This window comes from Balaenoptera ricei, chromosome 9, assembly GCF_028023285.1.
Source record: "Balaenoptera ricei isolate mBalRic1 chromosome 9, mBalRic1.hap2, whole genome shotgun sequence".
Lineage (NCBI taxonomy): Eukaryota > Metazoa > Chordata > Mammalia > Artiodactyla > Balaenopteridae > Balaenoptera > Balaenoptera ricei.
This window is the reverse complement of record NC_082647.1, coordinates 1097069-1120699: the sequence shown is the minus strand read 5'-3', so window position 1 is coordinate 1120699 and position 23631 is coordinate 1097069. Positions and strand designations below refer to the sequence as shown.

Below are 23631 nucleotides of genomic sequence, written 5' to 3'. Positions count from 1 at the left end.
TTCCATCATGGCTTGTTCTGCTCGGTACCAGGCAGAGTCCCTCCACGTCCCTGTGGCCGCCGCCTGAGCCCGAGCCCTGAGCTCTCACGTCTGGACACGCATCCTCCCCTCCTCCCCTACCTCCTGCTATGTCACCCCCCTTGCACTGTCACAGGACTCTCTAGGTGTCCCCAGAGAGGCAGGCAGGACGCAAAGAGATGCAGAAATCTCTGGGGGAATCACCGTATGGCCTTTTAAACTAGTCCTTTAGTTTGATCATAGCTTCTAAATTAATATCAGAAATTCTATATTTTGTCCATGCTCTGCACTATTACTTTAAAATTTTAAATTTCTAAGGAAAAATGAACCTCTTTTTAGAACATTACTACCTGACTTAGTAATGGTCTGGCCAGACACTAACTGGATAGTTTTGAAATCCCTTAGGTTTATGGTTTTGCGGGGATGTTTCAGCCCGTGCTCCGCAGATCTGAACCTCTCAGGAGGGCCACCAGCCATGGGTTTACCAGGGAGCTCTTGCTTCCACGCCTCTCCCCTCCCCAGACCAGATGGTGACCCTGTGAGCCTCGTTCTTCATTTAAAAGTATCATCTCTCCCTAAAAAGGCATCCGCGGTCCACACGGCAAGGATGAAGGCACGATCCCACTGACCCCTTTGAGCCACGGGCTGGGCTTAAACATTTATTTTAAATGTAATTTGAAGTTCCCATCACACAGGGAACTGCTATCAGGTCAAAGCACTTCCCTGAGCTTACTGCCTGCATTTATTACCAATAAGGGCCACACAGGATAGGACAGGACCCTCATGTCATCAAGTGACAAACACCACCATCAACCAGATCAACCTCCCGTAAGTAATGCCCTGTGAAGGCAGTTTAAAGTTCAGAGCTGTGATCATCCGTGGAGGGCATCTTATTTGAGCAAAAGGTAACTGACAACGCTAAATGAACTACACAGCCTGCTCTGAAAGAAACCTGGAGACTTATGTTTTGAACTTTTCCTAATTTATAATCCTGGCAGCAAGCAGGAAGGGCAGAACCCACACCCGGAACACCAACTCCCCGGGTTAGGTCATGGAAACCCCAAAATGATACCAAGCCCATCGAGGTGCTAATTAAGGTGCAAATTCACTAAAATCATAATTCCCTTCAACTTTACAGATGCGGCATGTCCTCAGCGGGGCCTTGTCCTGAGCACAGAGGAGAGATTGGCAAATAGTCTTTACTCGGCTGGACAAAGAGGTACAGCACCTTCCAGCCCCTCCATTGAAAAACATCTTTTAAGGTGTTTAAGATCCAGACTAACTCGCCTTTAATTAAAAAATGACCTTGCTTATGATCTAGGACAGCACTACTTTCGTAAAAACGATACTGAGCATTTAGCTTGATGACCTTGAGTTGATAAACACAAGTACAATCCCCGTGTAGCGAGTGATTCACATAACCCAACGACCAAGAGGCAGACCTACACGTGAGGTCAACCAGGCATCCATGGGTTCCCTTCAAATGGCTCTTTGCTCAGGCTGTCCCCCGTCCACCGCTGCAGACCACCAGCCGCCGAGCACAGAGCCGGACACCCTGTGGGCTGCACCCGCAGACGTGGGGCGCCTCTCCCACCCGAGTGCTCACTCGGGCTGTGAGCTGGCGCCCTGGGTCACAAACCACTCCCACCAGGAGTTTGGCCAAGTCTGTTTTCTCATCCAGTGCCTACACTTTAGCAGGAAAGGAAAAACCAATGTGTGTGTGAATGAAAAGAAAGTCGTTTTCCGACAGCAGAAGGGAAATCACTTATTTGGGGGCCGTGGTGCTTCGGTTTTCAGGATGTCTGTCTCTCAAGAGGGGCCTCGGGCCACTGTGGAGAGGTGACTCCTCTCAGTGTGGCTGTGCCTTTTTAGCTTCTGGACCCTCACAGGTGTGGAGAGAATCACGGAGGAAAACAGATGCAAGTCATCCCAAGCTCCCGATGAGGACGCCCACACAGTCATGGGGAGACGCTGTGATTTTGCTGTTGAGCCCACATTTGTACCACCAATGACGGAGGGGCCTCTACTCCTGGGAAGCAGGTGTTCTAGGGCCATCTGTGTCTTAGGAACAAGTCCCAGGGAGAAGATGAAATCCATCAGTGGGAGAGAACGCCACCCAAGACAGACCCTGGTCCACACCGTGCATCATGGGTCGAGGCAAGGACTCGGGCCCAGATCACCCGGGTCTGAATCCCGGCTCAGCCACCTAGGAGCTGCGTGACTTTGGACAAGTTGCCTGAGTGCCTCAGTTTCCTAATCTATGGAATGGGGATGATGGCAGATGGCTGCACAGGGCTGCCGGGAGGATTCCAAGAGCGAACACGTGAAGCAGTCAACACAGTGCTGGGCGTGAGGCCAGCATGCAACCCCCAACCACACCTTCCTTCTGCTGGACGCAGCCTCCCTGCCGAGCTTCCTCGTCTGCAGACGGGGGCGGGAAGGGAGTCGGGACACCAGGTGAGGTCCTGCTCCCAGGGCACCAGAACTAAAAGACGTGGATCCACTCGGGCCGTCCCTCTGCTGGTCCATGGCACCAAGGGCCGTGTGGAACCCAGTTTGCCGACCGACCGCTGTCTTTAGCAAGAAGAATCTCTCCCCTCCCTTCTGGGGGAAAGCAGAGTTTAGAAGTCTCTAAGGAGAAAAGAACAGCATTTTCACAGTCTCCCTAAACTCAAATGCTCAGTCACAAAATAAACACGTGAAGCCTGTGCCCCGCTATCTTAAAATATCCAAATGGCTCCTCGTTGGTCAAGAAAGGTGAGACAGGAGCACGAACTCTCCATCGAGAAAATGTGAATCACCCATCTTGGTGCCACTGGGGGTGCTTCCCGCAGGTCCAGCCAGCCCAGCAGACACGCCAGCCCTGCCGGCCACCCCTGAGCGGGGGCAGGTCCGCAGAGCAGAGTCAGCGCAGGATCCGTTTAAGCCCGAGAGCTTCGCATTTTCAGAGGCAGTCCTTAGGGCACAAGGATGCAGGCTAAGAAAACAGGATCACACAGCACGGTCTGATCCGCCATCATCATTTTCTGTAAAGCCGCCTGCTTCTCTGTTACCTACGGAGCCCAGGCCCTGGGATGTGTCTGCAGAGTCTCAAGTGTCTTATGGCTCTTTGTAACACAATTTGCAAAGTAGGTTGACTAGGACTCCGGCAGAAGAAATCCATCCATACGCATAATAACGCAAATGTCTCATCAAATGTCTCATCTCTCGAATCTTCATCTGATGGGGGAAATTGCAGAGAGTGGGACTCACTCTGAGAGAAAAGCCTCGCCATCCCCAGATTCTGCCAAAGGATAGACAGGACTCCACAGGCTTGAGAAAAACCTCTTTCTTTGTACCTTTCAAGGAACAACAGGAACAAAGCAGTGGACGGCCTGAGTGCGCACACAAAGGCGGCCGGGTTTTTAGGGTTATTTGGGGAGCGTAATTAGTGGTAACAGGGCAAAACCAAGGCAGGATGCACAAAGCCGGGGAGAAAGCGAAATGGGTTCATTAGGGGGTGTGGGGGGGGGGGCAATTACTCTCCAGACGGAGAAAACGCTCAAATGGAGCGGCCTCCCTGGGAGGGGCCTGAGCCCAGCTCGCAGGGCACCGATAGTGGCCACAGAGCCGCGGTGAAAGGGAGGAGACACACAGACACTCGGAGGTGACCGTAAATACAAGCACTGCGGTAAATGCCCCGAAAGGCAGGAGGGGAGCCCTGGGAAGTCCCCTCAGGGTGGGGGACAGGTGGTGTTTATCTTATTTTTTATTTTGCTCATTTGTAGTCTCTAAATTGAGGAGGCATTATTTTTGTAAAAATAACCCATACAAGATATGTTTAAAATATAGCAAATTCTACACTGAATATGATTAAACTTGAGTGAAATGTCTGGGGGAAAGCAGGGGACAAAACAGCCCGGATGGTCAGGGGCCAGGAATGTCTCATCAAGAAAAAGCATAGGAAGAAAAGCAAAGCCTCGTCTGATCGGCCGGCTCTTCTCCAATAGCTGCACACCGAGTGTGACCTGGAAGGAATGGCCTGGCCTTCGAGGCTGGCAGGCTGCTGTGAGCACGGAACCGGGGACACGTGAAGCGGTTTATGGGAGGGATTTTACATCAATGTTCTCACTGCGAGTAGCTCACCTGCTCAGTGTTGGTCTGGGAGGTAAACACAGGCGCATATTCTGTGCCCTGGGACGGCTCTCCCCGGGGTCCTGGGGTCCCCGTGCCGCCTCCTAAGGGATTGGGGGCCACGGGAACACGGCCATTTCTGGGTAAGAAGCAGAGGACACGCCCCCGGAGGTCAGAGCCGCAGCAGGTGCACTGGGGGGCCGTCCTCAGGCCGGCCCAGCCCAGCTCCTGCTCCCAGGACGGGGCGCTCGGCGCTTAGCCCGTCTCACCGTCACTGGCGTGTGTCACGAGGTCGCCACCACCCGTCCTGGGACGCTCTTCACCACCTCCGCCAGGCTGCTCAGTGGTGCCCGGATAGCGTTTACCTTTCCGCGGCGGGACAGCACGCTCACACGTGCTCACACACGCGTGTGCACACGCAGGGGCGAAGCACCGCTCCATGGTGGACCCTGTGCCGGGTTCCAGAGCCTCCGTGGGGCGGTGCTCCTTCTGACCTTTAACTAGGGACGTGGCACCCTCACCCGCACCCCGACCCCCTGATAACAGCTGCGGCCGCAAACCCAGGCTCCTCTGGCCCAACTGCAGCTGCGTTACGCGCCAGGTCCCACGGCGTCAGTCAACTGCCCAGGACAGCTCCACGGCCAGCCGTGTTTACCAAGCAACATCGAGTAACTGTTCCCGTCTTGTAAATGTCTTCTCAAAATAAAAGTTATAGACACATTTCAGCTAAGAGAGGTGAACATTATGTTCAGCTGGCGTCTAAATCTGGAACAATCTACCGTCAGAAAGCCAGGCCCAGGACACTGACCCCGTCTGCCCCCTCCCAGCCACCCCGTGCTCGCTCCCAGCCCTGTCCTGCTCTCCAGTTACTGCCACGTGGACGGCCTCTCACCCCCCAAACTGAGGACAGCAGTCACTCTCCCGTTCTCTGTCTCCCTCGGCGTCCAGCACAGATCGGGGAGGCTTCGCTAGATGCCCGCTCATTGGTGGGCATCACCTGCAGCCAGCAGCCCCTAGGGGACCAGGTCCCCACCCCTGGGCGGCGGCCGAGATGCTGCCGGAGCTGGAATCAGGCCCCGCGGCCGGAGGCTGAGGCCTCCTGCTCAGACCAGGCAGGGCTGGGAGGTCATGTGTGAGCCCAAGCTGGCGGCTCCAGAGTGTTCTCGCTCTCCAGAGCTTTACAGCGCAGGGTGCACCGTCACGAAATTTGCAGCTGGCGTGTTGCCTAAAGGGGGGCTTGGAAGGTACGTTACTAAGTGCGCGGACTTCCTCCAGAACGAATCGGACGCGCCCACCGTGGACCAGGTGCCCCCCGTACCCCACCTAAGGCCTGTCTGTCCTTTCAGACCTGAGACACGCTCCATCCGCTCCGCTCCTGACAAACATCAGGGTGAAATCGGGAAAGAACTGTGACAACAAAAAAAACAGGCTCCAGTGAGCGTCTTCCCCTCCCCTAACCCGTAGTCACCGTGCATTCCGTAATGATCTGTAACGCTTCGGCTGAAAGTTGGAATTTGAGACCCAGGGCAGAGCGTGCCTGACACACAACCCCTGCAAGACCCCAGCTCTCACAGGAGGGCTCCGGTCCAGCCCCAAGCCCCCTGGCAGGGCCGCCATCCGTAAGACAAATAAAGCAGTAAACACCTGGGCTCCTGCGGTGGACGACTCACCAGACAACTGTGCTTCAAGGGTCCCCAAAGTCAGAGGTGCCTCACAGCTCACGGTTCAGCTCGGCCTCTGTGAGCGAAGGTAGCCTGCAGCAGCCCCACCTGTGTGCACCGGCTTTTCAGTTTCGTGTTTCATATTCAGACGATTAAAAATAGCCAAGTCAGGTGGAAATAAACCGCCCGCCTCTTCAGAGCAGCATGGGCCTGACGTGGCCTAAGAGCATATTAGCAGCTGTTTTCTGTGAGAGACTTTTGTCACCTTCCTAGTTTTCTTCTGGCTCAAAAGCTACTGAATCCTCATCACCTGTCATCACCACCATCGTCACTTTGGTCCACATCTACAGAGCTCAACGCTCCCCGTGCGCGGCGCTCTTCTGGACGCCGGAAATCAAGGGTGATGGTTTTCGCGAGAGTTCTAAACGCTTCCCCCAGCCAGCTCCTCTCATATCGATACCTTAGATTCACGTGTCAATTCGCTTTTATTGAGCACTGACAGGTCCCTTGCTGGTGCAGTGCGTTCATTCTACCGCCCTGGTGTTTCGGGAAACTTCCTCGTCTTCCAGGAGGACACGCCGGGCAAGGAACAAGCCGAGTTCTGAACCCAGGTCTGTCTCAGCCCCTGATGCGAAAGTCCCTCCAGGTGTGAAGGGTAATTCCAGGGCACCGGGAAGGGTTCTCGGGAGGGGCCCGCGCTGGGCGGGCGGAGGGCGTAGGGTCCGGGCTGGCAGGCAGATGGGGTGCTCTGGAGAATAAAGCAGGCGGAGGGCTTTCAGAGCGCGGGCCGCGGTCTGCACAAAGGTTCCGAGACAGAAGCACACGAGGGAGAGTCCAGGGGCGATGCGGACCAGCCAGGAGCACAAAAGGTATTCACAGCTCCCCATTCTGCGGCCGCTGCCTCATTAAGGCAAAGGGCAGGGCCGAGGCGGGGTGGAGGAGTAGGAAGCAGCTTCTGCTTCTCAGAAACAAACGCACATCATTCTGGGACCCAATTACTCCATCTGAAGCTGCTGTGAATGGCGATCCGGCTGCACGACGCACAGAGCTCTGAAGACCCGGGTCTGGGGGCTTCACCGCTGATGAGCTGGGTGACTGTGGGCAAGTCACTTTCAGTCTGTTTTATCTCAGTTTTCCCAGCTGTGAAATGAGGGCTCTGACCCCTAAGGCCTGCAAGATCTGTCACCTGCCACCAAGAGGGGACAGGTGCTGAACTTCCATAGCAAGTCCGAGTTGGCAATGGCCCTCGAGTAAAACCAGCGAGGGGGGCGTCCTGCTGCTCAGGAGGAGGGGCTGGGGGAGGATCCAAGAGCAAGTGGGCACGCAGGACACTGCTGGCCGGGGGACAAGAGCTGTTCGTCGCACGCGGGGCACCAGCTCTGCTTTGCTGCCTCTCTTGGAGTTGATGTGAAATCTGTGGACCCCAGATATGCCCGGGAAATCCACCTCTAGAAGCAGGGGGGTTACCAGGAGCGGGTGGTGGGGAGCAGGCAGAATTAAAACGCACCATTTCACAGCCATCGGCCGGGAAACACAGGGTCCAAGGTCAGAAAAGAGGCAGTTCAAAAGCAATCGACAAAAGAATCGGAGATTTTTTTTCCCCTAGTTTTCTCCCTCACGTTTCAATTTCAAATCTGTGGTCACTGAACTCGGTATTTTTTCTTCTTGAAGGTGGGAGAGGAAAGGGAGGCCAGGGTGGGGAAGATAATCCTGAAACAGGTGAACTAGCTGTAACCTCCCTGCCAACTGATGACTTTTACAAACAAATCTGCATTTGATTTCCTCCCACTCAAGACCCTCTTGGGTTCTAGTTAAAGTGTACGTTGTGCTGGCTTATGAAAGATGTAATTTAAAAAATATTCCTTTGTTGGTTATTCTTCTGCTTCACTGTCTTTAGAAAAAAAAAGAAAATGATAAAATGCTTACCTATAGAGCAAATCCCAAATTTTAAACTTTAATTGGATGATTTCCATCTAGTTACATATTGACACTAACACCTTGTGCACGCTAATAATCCCGCATCTGTCACACAAACTCTTCTAGCTGATTTGCGATTAAACATCACAAAGTCAGTCCAAGTTGAAACCTGTGCTTCGTGTCCCTAACCCTCAAACACCCTAGAGGGGGCTTCCCTGGTGGCGCAGTAGTTGAGAATCTGCCTGCTAATGCAGGGGACACGGGTTCGAGCCCTGGTCTGGGAGGATCCCACATGACGCGGAGCAACTGGGCCCGTGAGCCACAACTACTGAGCCTGCGCGTCTGGAGCCTGTGCTCCGCAACGGGAGAGGCCGCGATAGTGAGAGGCCCCCGCACCACGATGAAGAGTGGCCTCCACTTGCCGCAACTAGAGGAAGCCCTCACACAGAAACGAAGACCAAACACAGCCCAAAAAATAAATAAATAAATAAATAATAATAATTAAAAAAAAAAAAACAAAAAACACCCTAAAGAACTGTGCGTTTTAAAGCATTTGGACTTACTTCCTGATATAATCATTTGTGAATCTTCCTTTTCCTACTCTCCAAATAATCACAAGCACAGACACATACAAACATACCCAGACACCTAATTTTGCTGGTTGCATTATCTTTTACATTCAAAAATCTTAAGAGAATACTTTTTCACAACTGTCACCTTCCTAACTGGAAATCACCTTTATGAAAATCTTGCCCTTGCTAATAGAGAAATAACCTACCAAGATTCCATTTTTAATTATCAGCAAGTCTTCCAAAGCAAAAAACCCCAATGGAGACTTTAAATATTTTGAGCAACAAAGTTTAAGAACAGTTAATCAGATGGAGAAGAGAAACACTGTTACATAGCTTCTCTAATGTCACAGACGCCGTTACTGTGATGGTTCCTGAAAAAGCGACTGACGCTGCATAGGCCCACATGCAGCACAGACAAACCCTGCCTGGTTCCTGAAATTCCCTCTATTCCATTTGTCCGTGACCCTCTCAGATCTGGGCTCAAGCTTCCCGTCGCCTATCTCTCCTCAACACAGGCTTCAGCTCCAAGAAGACGTCTGCTTGTTGCCCAGCCTTCTGGCTTTGTCTGCTCCATCCTCTCCCAGGCACCCCTGCCTCCATTTCTCTCCGTCTGAGCCCCTCGCTCACCTTCTCTGGGAAGCCCTCCCTGACCACACCAGGCTCGCTGGGGCCCATCACAGAGCTGCTTGTCTCAAGCACACGCCTAACCCAGTGTGAACCGGTCCTGCCTGTAAACTCCAATGGGAAATAAAGTTCTCTTCTGCCCCTACCGTTTCAGGAACTGTGACTCTATCGTTGGAAGAAATACATTCTGGAAAAAAACACTGTCTGGAAGAGTTCTAAGTTCAGCCACGCAGCCTCCCCAAGGCTCTCTGAGGTGTTCATTCTTCAAGGGTGACCCGCACGCCAACAGGGATGCAGACACAGATGCAGGCTCTGGGGACCACACCCAGGCCGGGGCAGCTGCCGGCCAGGGGTGGGGAGAAGGGAGGCGCAGTCACGGGGCCGAGGCACAGAGACTCCAAACCAAAGGGGCCTCGGGAGAAAGTGGTGCTGACGTCCAGTCTACCCCTGGGTGGGAGAGACGGCCTGCATCCGGGGCTCACGCTGGAGCTGTCCTCCTCCCCCATGTCCCTAAATGTTCCTCCGCTGACGCCTGGAAACTGCTGTCACCTCCCGATGCTCCTGGGCTGGGCTGGGCACTTGCACTTTAGCAGGAAAGAAAAAACCAATGCGTGTGTGAATGAACAGAAAGTCGTTTTCCGACAGCAGAAGGGAAATCACTTATTTGGGGGCCGTGGTGCTTCGGTTTTCAGGATGTCTGTCTCTAAAGAGGGGCCTCGGGCCACTCTGGAGAGGTGACTCTGAAGCTTTCCCTCCTCTAAATCCGCGACTCCTGTTGCCTCTGAAGGTCCGAGCCGTCATTCCTCCTCTGACCACCTTCTGTAATCTCTTAGCCTCTTTTATGCCAGGTCCGTGCTGTGCTAGGAGCTGGGCTTGGCCATTTTTGACAGGCTAGTGCATTTCACTGCAGGTGACGCCACGCAGCACAGAGACGTCCTCTGGTGCCCATCAAGTCCGCCTGAGAGTGGATGGCGCCCATCGGGGGCGCGTGAGAGTGGAGTGCCCTTGGGCCAGCCTCCGGGAGCAGGGACTGGGCGGGTCTGTGGGCTTCTGCTCTCAGCGGCCTGCCCCGGGCCGTGGTCTGCAGATGCCGCCTGCAGAGAGCTGGGCTCTGGTTGAAGAGGCGTCTGGGGAGCTGCCCTCACCTCTTCCTGGGGACAAACGCCTCCCCAGAGGAAACGGGTGAGCAGAAGCTAAAGAAGTTGGGAGACAAGCCCTCAGAAGGGGAGACGGGTCTTCTGGGCCTGTTAAACTTCGCGGAGAACCGTCTCGCTCACGTACAGTGACCCTCGGTCTCTGATTACCTGCCTTCTAGAATTCCTTCCCCACCCTCCTACCATTTTGGTCTAAATCCCTGTTTAACCCGTTTTTCACACTCCCCTTTGCTGTTTCAGGCTTCTCCTCCCCACGTCCACCTTTCAGGATGGCTCAGCATCCTCTCCGAGAGTCCGACGGCAGCAGGTCTCCAGGGGCACCTGGCTGCACACAGGCTACCTCCCCCGCCAAGGGATGCCCAAGCCGCGCCCCTCAGCCGGGCAGGGGCGACACTCGTACTAGGGCAGGCCTGGGGGGCGGAGAGCGAGGGCTCCTTCTGACTGAGGGTGGCCTAGACCCAAATTCGCACCCCGAGTCCACCTTCCTCTCCAGACAGTGGACTGATGACTTGACCGATCTCTGGTCCTGGACAGACGGGGGAGAAGTGCTCCGCAGAAGTCCCCGGAACGTTGTCTCCACACCTGGCCTTCCCCACGAAGCCTGGATTTCCTAGAACAGTCCAGATCTCCAGGTTTCTCTCCGGTTTTCCCTAGAGGTACACTGCTTTCTTTGCAGACTGTATGTGCCAAGTTTTCGTTTAGAAAATGCGCCTGCATCTCTGGACCAGGGCCTGATGGAGAGAAAGCAGCCCATGCAAAGGCGAGGAGGTCATAAATGCACACTTGGGCTGGGAGGGCCGGGCCAGAGCCGAGCAGCTGAGACGAATCCCACACCCACCGAGAGGCACTTCTGAGCACCACAGCCACCACAAACAGCGGCCCCTTAAACAGAACTCAGATGTGAGATGCACTGGCCCCTCCACGACCTTCTCTGACCTTCAAGAGCCCAGTGAAGGGTACAAAGCTCCTTCCTTCCCACCTTGTGGCGAGGAGAGCTGGTCTCAGAGGAGGGCTTGGCCCAAGTTCCAGCCGATGTCACGAGGGTGGGAAGCACGGGTCTGAACGAACTTAAATATTGGGAGAGAAAGAAACTTAAAAAATGGAAAGTGTAGCAAAAGGGAAAGAGACTAGGAAGACTAGCATGGACGCGACGAAGAGCCGTGGTCCACGGAGCCGCTCTCAGTGATGGAGAAGCTGGCCCAGCCTCAGAGGACAGCGTGGTCCTTAGAACGAACACTCAGGGTGGGAGGGGCCTCCTGGGACCTCGGCAGGGTCCACCCCCCCCCCCCCCCCCCGCGCGGTCCCTGCAGCCCCGCCCAGCTTTCCTGCCTCCAGGCCCTGCTCCACAGGTCCACCCTTACTGGGTCCATAGCCACAGCCACGAGGATATCGGGTCTGAGCCCATCCTCCTGCCTGGCACGGCCCCCATCCACCCGGGGGGCCATCTTTGTGGGTCCACCATGCCTTCTCCACCCCCCGGCGGGCTCTGCGCTCCTCCCTGTGACCCTGCAGCGTTTGATGTCCACGCCGTGCCAACCGCCTCTTGGTCACTCTGGGACGTGCTGCTTTCCAGGGCTTCACGTGGGTTTACAGCAAATGAAATCATCAGCGGAGCAGAGAAACGAGGCCGACTCTTCCTAAGTCTCCCACCACGAGGAGGAAGGTGGCGGCAGGGCCATCAGATCCGGGGGCCGGGGAGGGGTCACGGCCCACCCCATGCCACTCCTCCACGTGTACAATGAGCCCTGCCTGCCCGGAGTGGCCACGCGGTGTGGACCAGTGGCCAGAGGCGGCTTTCGAAGCACCTCCGTGGGCATCGCTCGGCGGGAGCCTGTAGCTGGGGGCGGAGGGCAGGGACTCTCAGGGGGTCTTCCCGGACCCAGGGCACCCTCTGGGCCGCTCCTCTGGTGTCTGCAAGGTGGAAGGGTGCTCTGATTCTGACAGCAAGTGGGCAAGGCAGACTAGAACATTCCCCGTATTGAAGTCGATTAAAAGGATGCACCTCCCCTCGTCACCCCCCAAACTGTCCGCCACCTAGCAGCCGGTGAGGACCAGACCTCCCTCTCGGATACACTTTCTTCCCTTGGCTGTGCCAGAACAAAATGGGAGGACCTGGGAAAAGTCGCCGGACACAGAGGAGGGAAGATAAGCCCCCCTGCTGCCCCCGCTTCCCAGACGTAACTTCCTGGCCGACCTTGAGAAACACTTATTTGAGTAAAATCCAGATCTGCTGACACGCCAGGAAAATGAAAACAGACCAGAATAAGTAACGCGGGATCCAGAAGAAGCCGCAGAATCCAGGCCTCAGAAATCTTCGTATTAGATGCTCCAGTCTTTTATTTTCAAAATATCTCACTGAGCGGTCTGTTATTTTTAATTAAGTCTGATCTAATTATCATTGTCTGATCAGGGAAGTGGCTGCTGTATTAGGACGGCAACATGTTTTCTTTACATGTTTAGATATTTCTTTGGCAATCTTTCCAGACTTCAGCCTCCCCTAGAAGATCTGTTTCCAAATCTCAGGAGCTATTTTTGAGGAACGTGTGGCACAGAAACCAGAGAACGAGCATGGAGTCGCTGCTTTTGGAAACCACATGTTTGAAAGTTTAAGATTTATGGGAAAAACATGCTACACATTCAGGTCTTCCAGAAGCACGTTCAGACCCAGAGTGGAAAGGTATCTGGAAGGTTTGACTGAGCTTGCAGAACAGCTTGTTGGCCCTGATACCGATCCCCTGACACTGAACACACAGACAAAAAGCAGGTCCCGGAAACGCTCGAGGCGGACACGTCCCTTTGCTCTCATCACCCAGAAAGTGAGCAAGTTTTCCTTGGGTTCTCACAAGGCTGCCTTGACGAGCATGGCGTGACTTAAAGTACAGGGGAGCCCAGGCCTGTCTGGGGGTTGTGGAGGCAGGAAGGCCCCGGGCCTCACCTTCAGCAGCCGGGCTTCTACCTGACGATACACCCCCTTGCAAAACCAATCAGAGTTGGGAAAGTTTCGAGTGAATTCTGCCTGTGGACGTTGGTACTGCCAGCTACTTCTGCAAAGGCAAAACCTGAAAGATTCCAGTTCTCAGGCTTGACTAAGTTATCACAGAAAGAAATGTTCCTTAATAGCATTTCAGGGCACCCTTCCATTTTTGAAGCAGGACAGATTTTGCTTATTGGAAATTTGCACCCAAAAGTATTTTGACCTGAGAATTTAAACATAAAGCCAAGCCAAGCCACTGTAAGATGCACGGCTGACTGAAATGGAAAGGGCTATGGTAGAAACTGGTGGTGGATCAAGTAAACCCCAGGAATTCACTGTTTTCCACTTCAACTGGGAAAGGTTTCTGTGCCGAGTGCTACACCGAGAAGAGGAGATTCACCTAGAAGGGCCTCCGAATCAAAGGCCAGGAGAACAGCCGACTTGGGACCTGCCCTCTCTTTGACAGCCCGGCTCTCCTTGCTCCCAGGCGCGAGGACAGGGGGCCTCTGGGCTCCCGGGTGCGCCAGCCCGAGTCGGGCCGTCGTTTCCCGAAGAGTCTGGAGCTAGCGGGCTGGGCCCCGGGCGGCTCTCCACAGGGCGCCCTCCCGACCGCTTCCTCTCCTCTGGGTCGGGTTCCAAAGGCCCCCTGATACCCAGGGAGCCTGTGGGCACTGGGAGACGAACCATCAAAAGAGGCCTCGCTGGCAATTCCGCAGAAGCCGGTGCCCTCGCGTGGGGAAGGGGAGTGGCTGCTGCCCTGGGATGATCAAAGCCGCAGAGACACGGACTCAACATTCAAAGAGACTCGGGGAGAGCAAGGCGGGGACGCCTTCTAATCATCTAACGGCTTGTTTCTGCGCAGTTTTACCCAATCCCCGTGCACAGAAGTAGGACAGCGACGTGACAACGCAGAATGTGCTGGTAGCCTCGCCTCACAAGCCTGCCGGGTGCCCTTGGGGAGCGCGTGTGTGTAAATACACACTCACGTGTGCGTACGACATACGTGTCACGTGACATGCCAATTGGGGGAAAACAGGAATAAAAGTAAAGAAATTGGCTTTTTAGATCAGGAAATACAGACTTAATCCAAATACATTATGCAGCTCTATGTAGAGGACAAAAATAACATTTACTAAAACAATGGGGGAAAGTTTGGCGGCAGAATTCCATTAAAACATGACCTTTAAAGATGGATTTCAGTTCTTCTACAAGTTAACATACCCAAATCTTTCAAGTTTGAGCAAATTAAACTTTGATAGATTACCTGGTGAAATTGATATCTTGTTAAGTGTTAAAATACGAGTCTCTTAAGAAAGATGTGATTTTCCAATAGGTAAGGCAAACGAAAATATCACACACCTACACGTGTAAACTAACTAAGAATCTTTAAAGTGCTGACTCTGTCTATGAGATAGTTCTATTTTAAGGGAGAAGAGAAAAAAAAAATGTTTAAACATGTTTGCGTTCGAAGCTAATAATGCAAACTACTCACTGTTTGGAAACAATTTATGAAAAGCCCACTGATTTTTCAGGAACCCTCCATGAGTCCGCTGGAACCTCAAACCCCAAACCACGGATTACGAGCGTGCAGGGGCATGGCACGGACCACCAGGGACCACAGGGGATGGATATTGGAAGACACAGACCAGAGCTTTATGAAGGGCCAACCACACGAGGGCCTTCCCACTAGAAGAATCTGGCAACAACACCACTGCTGTGCAGTTTAATTAGGACACGTGGCCTCTCTGGCGCTCTGGGAAGAGGGAGTCACACACCCAGACCCTCCTCCAGACCACCAGCCCCGAGCCTCCCCTCCCCTCTCTCCCAAGGCCTGTGCCCTGCATCTTTCCTGCATGAGGACACTCAGGTCTTTCGTTTACAAGGTGACGTCATATGCTGATATCAGTAAAACCTATGACACTGCCACCTACCATTCCACCTTTCCTAGGCCACTTACTTCTATACTTACACAATACTCTTTTTCTCCTTCAGAAACTTTATAAAATGAATTGAATATTTCCATCATGTCCCCATGAAATAAAGCATGATATTAAATTGTTCAATTTTCCTTGTAACCCCGTGATGAGAATTATGCTGAGGTTATCCATAACCTCACCTGTATTGTAGAATTAGCAAAGTGCAGAAGTTCAATGATTTGAAAACGAAGCGTGGAAGCAACAAGATACTGTCCTAAAATTATTGTTTTGTGCTTGAAATACTTTAAAAAACTTTTCAGACAGATTTTTAAACTTGAAGGGGGTCTCCATGGCAGTTACAGAAAAACCTAACAGAGTACGGATACATGAATGAATGAATACCTGCTTCGTTTACAAATGTACAATCTTCTCTGCGTAACTACACTCTTACAAGTCCTTAATCCATGACTCAGCTAAATGGAGAGCTAAAAATCAGGACATCCTTATCCCCATTTGCTGAGTGTATTCTGCTAAAAACAAATCAAAACAACACGACAGCCTCGTGCCAGCATGTCCTTACTGGTAAACAGTCCACTCTGAGGGCGCAAACCTCCACATTTAATCAAAGTAGTTCCCACAAGGGTGTCCTATAGTAATTTCAAAACTAAGCCCACCAGAAAATCTTTCCAATAATTTCATTTCCAAATTTTCCTAGATCCTATTTTTAAAGGAAATGTGTTTTTCTGTGTTCTCCCCCAACCCTTTTTTGTTTTATTATTAATCTGGATTGAAGAAAAGCACACATTTCATTTATTGTCTGGATTACAGATTCTTATTAAACAAGCCAGAGCTCATTATAAAATCAATATCAACTTAACCACCATGCCCCCAGGAGGAACCACATAAAGGTCACTCCAAGAAATTCAAACAATTTTCCTGCTGGAAGGGCATGATTTTAATTACAGATACTATTAATTAGAGCTGTCACTGGGAAGCTTTTTTTTCTGTTAATTATCACAAACTCAGTCCTGAGTGTGCATTTGCAACCTGCACTTTTGTCAGAATTAGTCACTTCTGCATGCAAGTCCAACCTTTCCATTCTATCAATATTTTATATTCGAATTTCAAAGCATATCAAAGGATGCCGTGCTTTCTACAAACCTCCGCCCGTACGATCTGCCATCTCTCACACACCTAACAGAACTAGTGTGATAATTTATTTATGTCCCGGCACAGGCTTGGCCTAGAAGACCCAAACGCCTACACCAGTCTTGCTCAATAGAATTTCTGGATAAATTCTTACTAGTTTGTGTGACATTTTTTCCCAAGCTTCTTCTTCAAATGTGCTTTTTCTTTTGCTTTGAAGCAAAGCTAGCCCCTGAAATGCCATCTCCCACACATTTGAAGTTGCTGTTTCTTTATAAGATAATATCGTACTGACCAGCCTTCTGACCCCCTCCAGAAAACCAGAGGTTTTCTTCATTCAACACCACCACCAAGAGTTTTGAAGTGGGAAAATAGTACTTTCTGGTCTCTCTTAAGCAGAGCGATTTTATCAGTTCATCCCAGCACCTTGTGTGAGACAGGGTCAGGGGGGCTCTCAGACAAGCTCCTGGTGGGGGGGGGGTGTTCTAGAAAGAGCTTGAGCAGCCCCCCAGCAGCACAACTGTGATGACAGAATGATAATATTTACAGACGTGACTGTAAAACAGGATGCATTATTTACACGACATACTCCATATCACAATCATGTGACTTCAGAAAACCAAGACTCTACTCCAATGGGAGAAAACCTTTTACAAAATATATCGATTGAACTTCAAAAAACGATGATTAAGTAAATTACCTTCCCAAATGGGAAAATATACTTGGAGTTGCATTATATTTTATGTTAGAAGAAATCAAATGCCCTGACTGGTATATATTCTGGGCTTGCATGGCTTGCATGAAGATGTGTTTTCATTACAGAATATTATTAAATCTGGAGTGTGTGCTACGGAACTCCCAAACATCCTGTGAATTTTTTTCTTTATGTCCAATTTGGTCTGAATCTCCTCCCCTCAGTCTCATTGGTTCCAATTTTTTTCCAGGTGTGTCTGGACTGTTTCTGCATCACCAGTGCACGGCTCCACCACTGCTCTCCTGAAGACATCCTTGGCTTACGTTCCATCTATCAGCCTTAGCTGCCACTTTATCCAAATAACAGTGAAGGTGGCAACAGATCAGGTCAGAGGATCTTTTCACATAAGACCCTGAGGAAGTCGATGATTTAAGAGACATCTTCATACATCTGCACAACCAATTTATCTTGCAACTCTGGCATTTTTTATGAATAGTGGCCAAACTAAGAAAGATAACAGATAATACATAATTCATGTATTGTCCTTTTTTCACATTTCTAATTAGCAGCCCGCTTTCACAGCTAACGTGAGACCATCCCAGAACAGCATAAGATTAATTTAGAGCAGGAAAACTAGGGTTTCAAGGTATTTACATGAATGCTAATGAGAAGTTTCAAATCGTCATCACACAAGAACCCAAACTATGAATAAATGAACAACTGCTGGGAATCGGGGAGGGGCCAGAGACGACTTAAACAATCCGTCCATTCCAGTGGTGAATGGAACTGAAACAGCACTTAGAAAAGTCTCTTTTTACCTGGTAGGCGTTGGTGGCATCGGGGTCCGGGTCGCCCCCAGGTCCCGAGAGCTTCTCCTTCAGCCTGTACTGAGAGCTGTGTCGTAGGCAGTAGATGACGCCGGACGCCAGCAGGACCGCCACGATGGCCACGATGGAGACCAGAGTGAGCACGATGAACTTGGTCGAGTCCTCTCGTTCTGCCTGGTGAGGCAGAAGCTTGAGTTTGCTTTTCTGCAGAACAGGAGAGGGGGCAGGTTACGACCCAGCGAATCATGAGTCCTGAAAACCATCCCTTCCAAACGCAACCTAAAACGTAAAGCTCTGGGCTGGCACTGAAACAACAACAGGAGGGCATCCAGAAAAGCAGCCCTCGGACCAGAAGCTAGAGTCATTTCAACACAGCGCACCACAGACGGCAATGTTTTCACAAGGAAAGCCATTAGAGGCGTCACTTTTTTTTTTTCTTACCGGCCGCCGTTTTTCAAACTTAACGATATAAAGTATTTGGCAGCTAATTCACTGCCTTAAGTAAAATAAAGCCTTCGTCCCTTCTAAAGAGGTATGAGGGGAGAGGACGCTTCAGAAACGGTGGAGCTGGGGTGGAGGGATCGGATGGGGGTGCCTAGCTCCTGCTGTGGGTAAGAGTAGCAGCAGAAGTCCAACAAGTGAGCCTGGTTCTGTGAAGCGTCAGGCTAATATTCTTGGATATATTGCAGGGAGTTGCCATCCCGGAAGCCCCTCCGCTCGCCTTCCAAGGCACGTCCCCTCGTCCCCTCGTCCAGACCTCGGACCTGGGCCGCGTCTGCACCCCGCACAGACCCCGCACTTCGCACCTCGGCACTTTTCCTTGAAAGGAGCTGCGAGACAGGGGCGCAGGCACTATGGTTCAAGAGCTCACTTCTCGGCGGGTGAAAGGTAAGGGAGCCCAGGTCCGGCAGATTCTCCTGCTTCACGGGGGCGGGGTGGGGGTGGGTAAGAACATCCTTTCGGTGCGTTGCACGAGCCTCCGTGCGCACAAAGTTGCACAGTGCTCGCCCTCATTAGCTTCATTATAAGGAATATCAGCAACAATTAAAAACGCCAGGGGACGATGGAGACTCCGGCCAGCACACCCTTCCGCAATTACTCGGGGAATGAATAGAAATGCACGCCCCCGCCCCAGTCCTGGTTGCTACAAGATGCGAACAATTAGCAAACTCCTTTCCACCACCTAATTTCGCGTGGTAACAAAATGGATTTTTCCCCATGAATGCCTGGCCGGCCTATTCATTATCTCTCTTCTATTAGTAATTTTCTGCTCCGTATTCAGCCTCCCAACTCTTCATTTCCTCCTGTCTCCGAGTGTACACAGGGCCTCTTATGTCAGGCCGGGCCATTTTTATCTTGTAATCATAAAGGCCACCAAAGCAATTATCGCCGGTCCTGACTGGAAAAGCTGGTCATTAATTAGCCTCCTTTTGCCTTCGGTGCCGCGGATTAGCTGGTGCCGGGACTGGGTTAATGGAAACGCGGGTGAAATGAGAAAAGACGCCGGATTTTCTTGCCTGGATGCGCGGCTCCGAGGAGGACAGCAGGTCCGCCGGCGGCGGGAGGGACGGAGGCGCGGGGACGCTAGGGGGAGGCGCGGAGGGAGGGGTCGGGGGAGGGAGCCCGGACGCCCGGGCGGTGGGGAGAGCGGGTCGCGGAGCCCCCGGCCCGTGCGGCCGGTGCGCGCGGCCCTCGGCCTGGAGGGAGCGGCGGGCGGGAGACCCCTCCCCATCCTCTCTCACCCCTCCCCTCGCCCCTCCCTCCCCGGCCCAGAAAGAAGTCACCCGGAGGGCTGCGGGCCGCCAGCCCCGCCGGCCCCGCTACCCACCGGCACCGTGTCCCCGCCCCGCGCGGCGACAGGCCGAACCGCAGAAATAAACCGGAGGGGCCCGGCCGCGGTGCCGGAGACCCGGGCGGACCGGGAGCGTGCCCGACACCCCCGTGCCCGGCTCCTCGGCCCCCGCGCGCGGTGCCGGTGGTTCACGCCCGTCCGCCCGCGGCCGGTTCAAGGGGAGCGCGCCCCTCTCCAAGCCCTCCGGCCCGGGACGCTCCCCTGAGAGGCCGGCGAGGCTCCGGCCGCCCGGGTTCCCGCCCCGCCGAGGCGCCCCTCCCCCCACTAGCGCTCCTCCGCTCCCGGGAGAGGCCGGCCCCGAGCCTCCGCAGACGAGCGGGGTCGACAACAAAGGAGGGCGCGCGGCCGGCGGAGGGGGCGCCCCCAGCCGTCACTGCAGCCCCCACTCCGCCCCGGCGCAGGCGACCGGCGGCCCCCGCGCCCCCCCCCCAGGGGGGCCCGTCCAGGCGTCCGGGGTCCCCGCGCGCCCACGTGGCTGACCGCGCCCGGGTACGGGGCCTTCCCGAGCCCTCCTGCCCCGCGACGTGAAGCGCACACGCGCGCGGTGACCGGCCTGGCTCCGAGGGGACGCGCAGCGCCTCGGTGGGTGGCCACCACCTCAGTGCGCAGCCGACGGGCGGTCGCCAGCGCGCTGAGGACTGAGGACCTGAGCAGGGTCCGGCCCAGGCGCGGGGTCTCGCCGGGTAAAGGGGCACAAGCGTAGCCCGGTTGTCGCTCGGTTCCAGGTGGGAGGCTGTGAACGCGCAGGGGCCCCCTAAGGAGGCCGGCAGCGGCGCCTGCACTGTACCCTGGCCCGGGCCTGGGGCGGCAGGAGAGACCCCGGCGGGGCGCTCCCCCGGGAGGGAGGCCGGGCAGCCGAAGCGTCGCCGCCCGGCCGGCTCGGTCCTTTTTGCCGGAAACCGACGGTCCCCGTAACCCGTACGCTTTGCTCGGCCGGGGAAGCGGAAAGGGGCCTGCCCGGCTTCCGCTCACGCAGCGCTTGGAGTTTACTCAGAGGTCAAAGAAAAATGTCAAGGAGAGTGATTGCCCGGGTCCCTCCTCCCTGGGCCCCGCTCTGTCTCCGGCCAGCTGCGCAGCCCCCGCTGGGTCCCAGGTGCTCCCGGGGAAGAGGAGGGGACTCCACGCCCACCGAGTCCCACTTTCTACGGTCCCGTCCAGCTCCCCGCCGCCTGGGCCGGAGCTGTCCCGCAGGGAAGGGGTGGCAGCGGTCCTCCCGCAGCCAGGAGAGGGGTCTGGTGAGGCTGGGGAGGGCAAGCACGGGGTCAAGGAGGGGCCTGGACAGCGGGGGCGGCCGGGGAGGAGGGATCTGACCGGGAGAGGAAGGAAGCCTGTTGGGGACAGAGAGGGACGCGCCGGTTTGGACCACTGTGACGCTGAGGCCGCAGGATCTTAGGGCCCGGCTGGGAATCCTGCCTCTCGCCGGCCCCAGGGCACCTCGGTTGGAACCCGAAAAGTCGCTCTTCCTTGGGGCGCCCTCAATGACTCCAACGTCCTACCTGGTGCTGTCGGGAGGGTCAAGCGGGGAGGAAAAACTCTTGGCTGCAAGTCAGGACTGAGGAATCCCGGAAGAAACAAAAATTTATACTTTTTTTTTTTTTTAATTAAAGAGCGTGAACGCCGTCCTCGGCACAGTGATTGAGTTTAAATAACTATGATCATTGTATATCCTTTCTTTATTGTAGAGTTAAAAAAAATCTTAAGAAGACCCCTGCTAACCAGGAGATTTAAGAGAAAGCAATGGGTGCCTTTGCTTAAAAGTGAGCCTGACCCTCTGTCCTGCCCAGGAGTGACCTGCGTCCCTGCTCCCCCAGGCCGAGAGGCTGTAACTACAGGTGCTCTCCTGCAGCCTTGTCCTGGGGCTGAGCCCTGCCGAGAGCCCTCCACTAATTAGAGCCATCTTGCCAGTCTTGACTTGAAATTGAAAGAAAATAATGTTTAAATATTTATGACTTTGACATTTACAGTCAGGCCGCCTCCTTCTGTACAGTGGCAGCTCCCCCCCCCCTGGAAAGTTTGGAGCAGAGGAGGGGTGAGGGGGAAGGTGGAGGAAGCAGCCGTCCCGAGCAGCCCGGTCACACAGGGAGCACGGGGTGTCTGTGTACCCCAGGGTGCAGGCGACACATATACAAGCACTTAAATACTAAGTTGCAGAAGCAGGAAAAGTATGATTTTTGTAATAATCAGGAAGAGTAAGTCAACTTTATATCAGGTTAGATGCATCGAGAGTAAACGGAAGCACATTGCATATTTCTTCCACTCAACCATCTCCACCTGCAGCTCCTTGAACTTAGAACATAAAATATTGCAAAAGCTGTGATTTGAAATGCATATGTGACCACAGAGGCAATCAGTGGAATTGCTCTCAGAATCTGCAGACATTGTCCTGACCTATTTAAACTATTTTGATCTGTGCTTATAAGTGAAGGTGCATGGGGCTTCCTTTATCTTCTTTGCCATTTATGGCAAAATACCTTCAAAACTTTTTTTTAAAGCTGTCCACGTGGTAAGCCTAAAATAAAAGAAGAAAGAAGAAAAAAGAACATTGTATAATGTTCCCAAACTTGATTGTGAGAACTGAGGCAGCTACACAAATATAAAACTTTATGGTAAAAATATTTGTTGACGGGTAGAAAAATTTAGCATTTTTCCAAGGCTGTGCTATGCAACCAGTTAGCAAGAGTAATTCATTATCTAAATCACTGACTTCAATTTTAAGACACACTTGTACCCAAAAACTTATGGGCACAGGCATGCAGCAATTTCATTGATACTAAACTTCTAATATTGTTGATGTTTTCATTTGCATCATTTCTAAAGAATTTGATTTGCAAACCCAGCCTTATCCCGTGTTCCTCTGCACTTTTATGTTACTATAATTGTAAAGATCTTTTTCTCTGTAAAATGTAGAAGTTAATTTTAGAGACTACTAATGAATGGTTAAAAACAAGTCTGTCTTTGGTTTCCCAGATGAATCATCTTAGAATTATTTGGAAATTTCATGCTAAGTTTACTAAGATATATTTACTAAGATATAGTAACTATCACTTTAAAGCTGATCAAAATTTTTAACAGCTTTCAGGCCACAGGAATGACCAAACTTAAAAATATTGGGGGGGGGGGTGTCTTAAAATATTTTAAAAGTATTTTTTTAAAGCTGTTAACTGAACTATTTTTAATTTGGAACTGGCCACAGAATTCTAATAAATGAGAGAAGTCAGGCGGAAATAATCATGTATTAATTCTCTGCATTACAAAATCTTTTCAGAAGCTATTATCAGAGCAAGAGGCATTGCGGTCTGAATTCAGGGTGGGAGGAATCCTTTGTGCAGCTGGAGGCTATTGTTCGTTTGTGCAGATGAAATTGTACTTGCAAATCTGCCATTCAAGTAGCCAAAAAAAAAAAAAAAAAAAGCTTATATGGGCAAAAGAAAACAATCTCCAAGAAACAATTATTCTTAAATATAAACCTCAATGAAAATAAAGTGGGGATACACTGTTTTAAAATCGTCTATTTGTGAGGTTTTGTTCAGGCATAGGCATAAAAGTAAATACACAAAACATTATAAATTGTCTGTTTGCATCTTTAAGCACTCCTAGAAGATCAGTTTTGGGGAAATACTCTGTTTTCAGGTGTCAGGGAAGATTTACGATATTTATGTTTAAAGTGGGAAAAACACCCCCGTGTGAACTAATTTTTAGCAGAGCTTGATAAGCAGCAAATTGTCTCGGGGGAAACAGAGGGCGACCCTCCGAGAAGGGACCGACGTGGCCGGGCCAGGGAGAAAGCCGGCCCGGCCACCTCTCAGGCTCCGTCGGCATGTTTATCGCATCCAAACTCAAACCCCACCAATAAGCTTGAAGCGCGGCCGGGGGCCCGCGCTGCAGAAGCGTACGGTCGGCCCGCGGCCTGCCCAGGCCCGGGCGCGCGCCCCCGGGGTCAGGCGTCCCCTGGGTCACCCGTGCTCTGGAAGGAGTTTTTTTTTCCCTCCGCAAGAAGCAAGCCCTTCTCAGCACTGGGGTTTCTGCTTCTCGCCTTCGCGGAGGCTTAGAAGCCGCCTCCGGGAGGCTCGCCTGGCGTCGCGGGTCAGGACCCGGCCGCGGCGCCGCTCCGAGCGCGGGCCCCGGGGGCGCACGGCCGTTTTCGGCCGCTCCCCCTCGACAGG

General features: G+C 52.8%; 1 protein-coding gene and 1 long non-coding RNA gene across 2 annotated transcripts in view; both read right to left on the bottom strand.

Annotated features, from left to right (window-relative positions):
- The window catches only part of PTPRN2 (protein tyrosine phosphatase receptor type N2), a 697051-nt gene that overhangs the window by 92072 nt on the left and 581348 nt on the right, over nucleotides 1-23631 (bottom strand). Inside the window, 1 exon segment of the mRNA XM_059932932.1 lies at nucleotides 17608-17820. Coding sequence (XP_059788915.1) covers nucleotides 17608-17820 — 213 coding nt within the window.
- On the bottom strand, nucleotides 1231-5914 carry LOC132371643 (uncharacterized). The gene is made up of 3 exons (XR_009504904.1): nucleotides 5802-5914; nucleotides 4144-4270; nucleotides 1231-3237 (listed from the first exon to the last, which is right to left on the bottom strand). It is a non-coding gene; the product is annotated as an uncharacterized LOC132371643 (long non-coding RNA).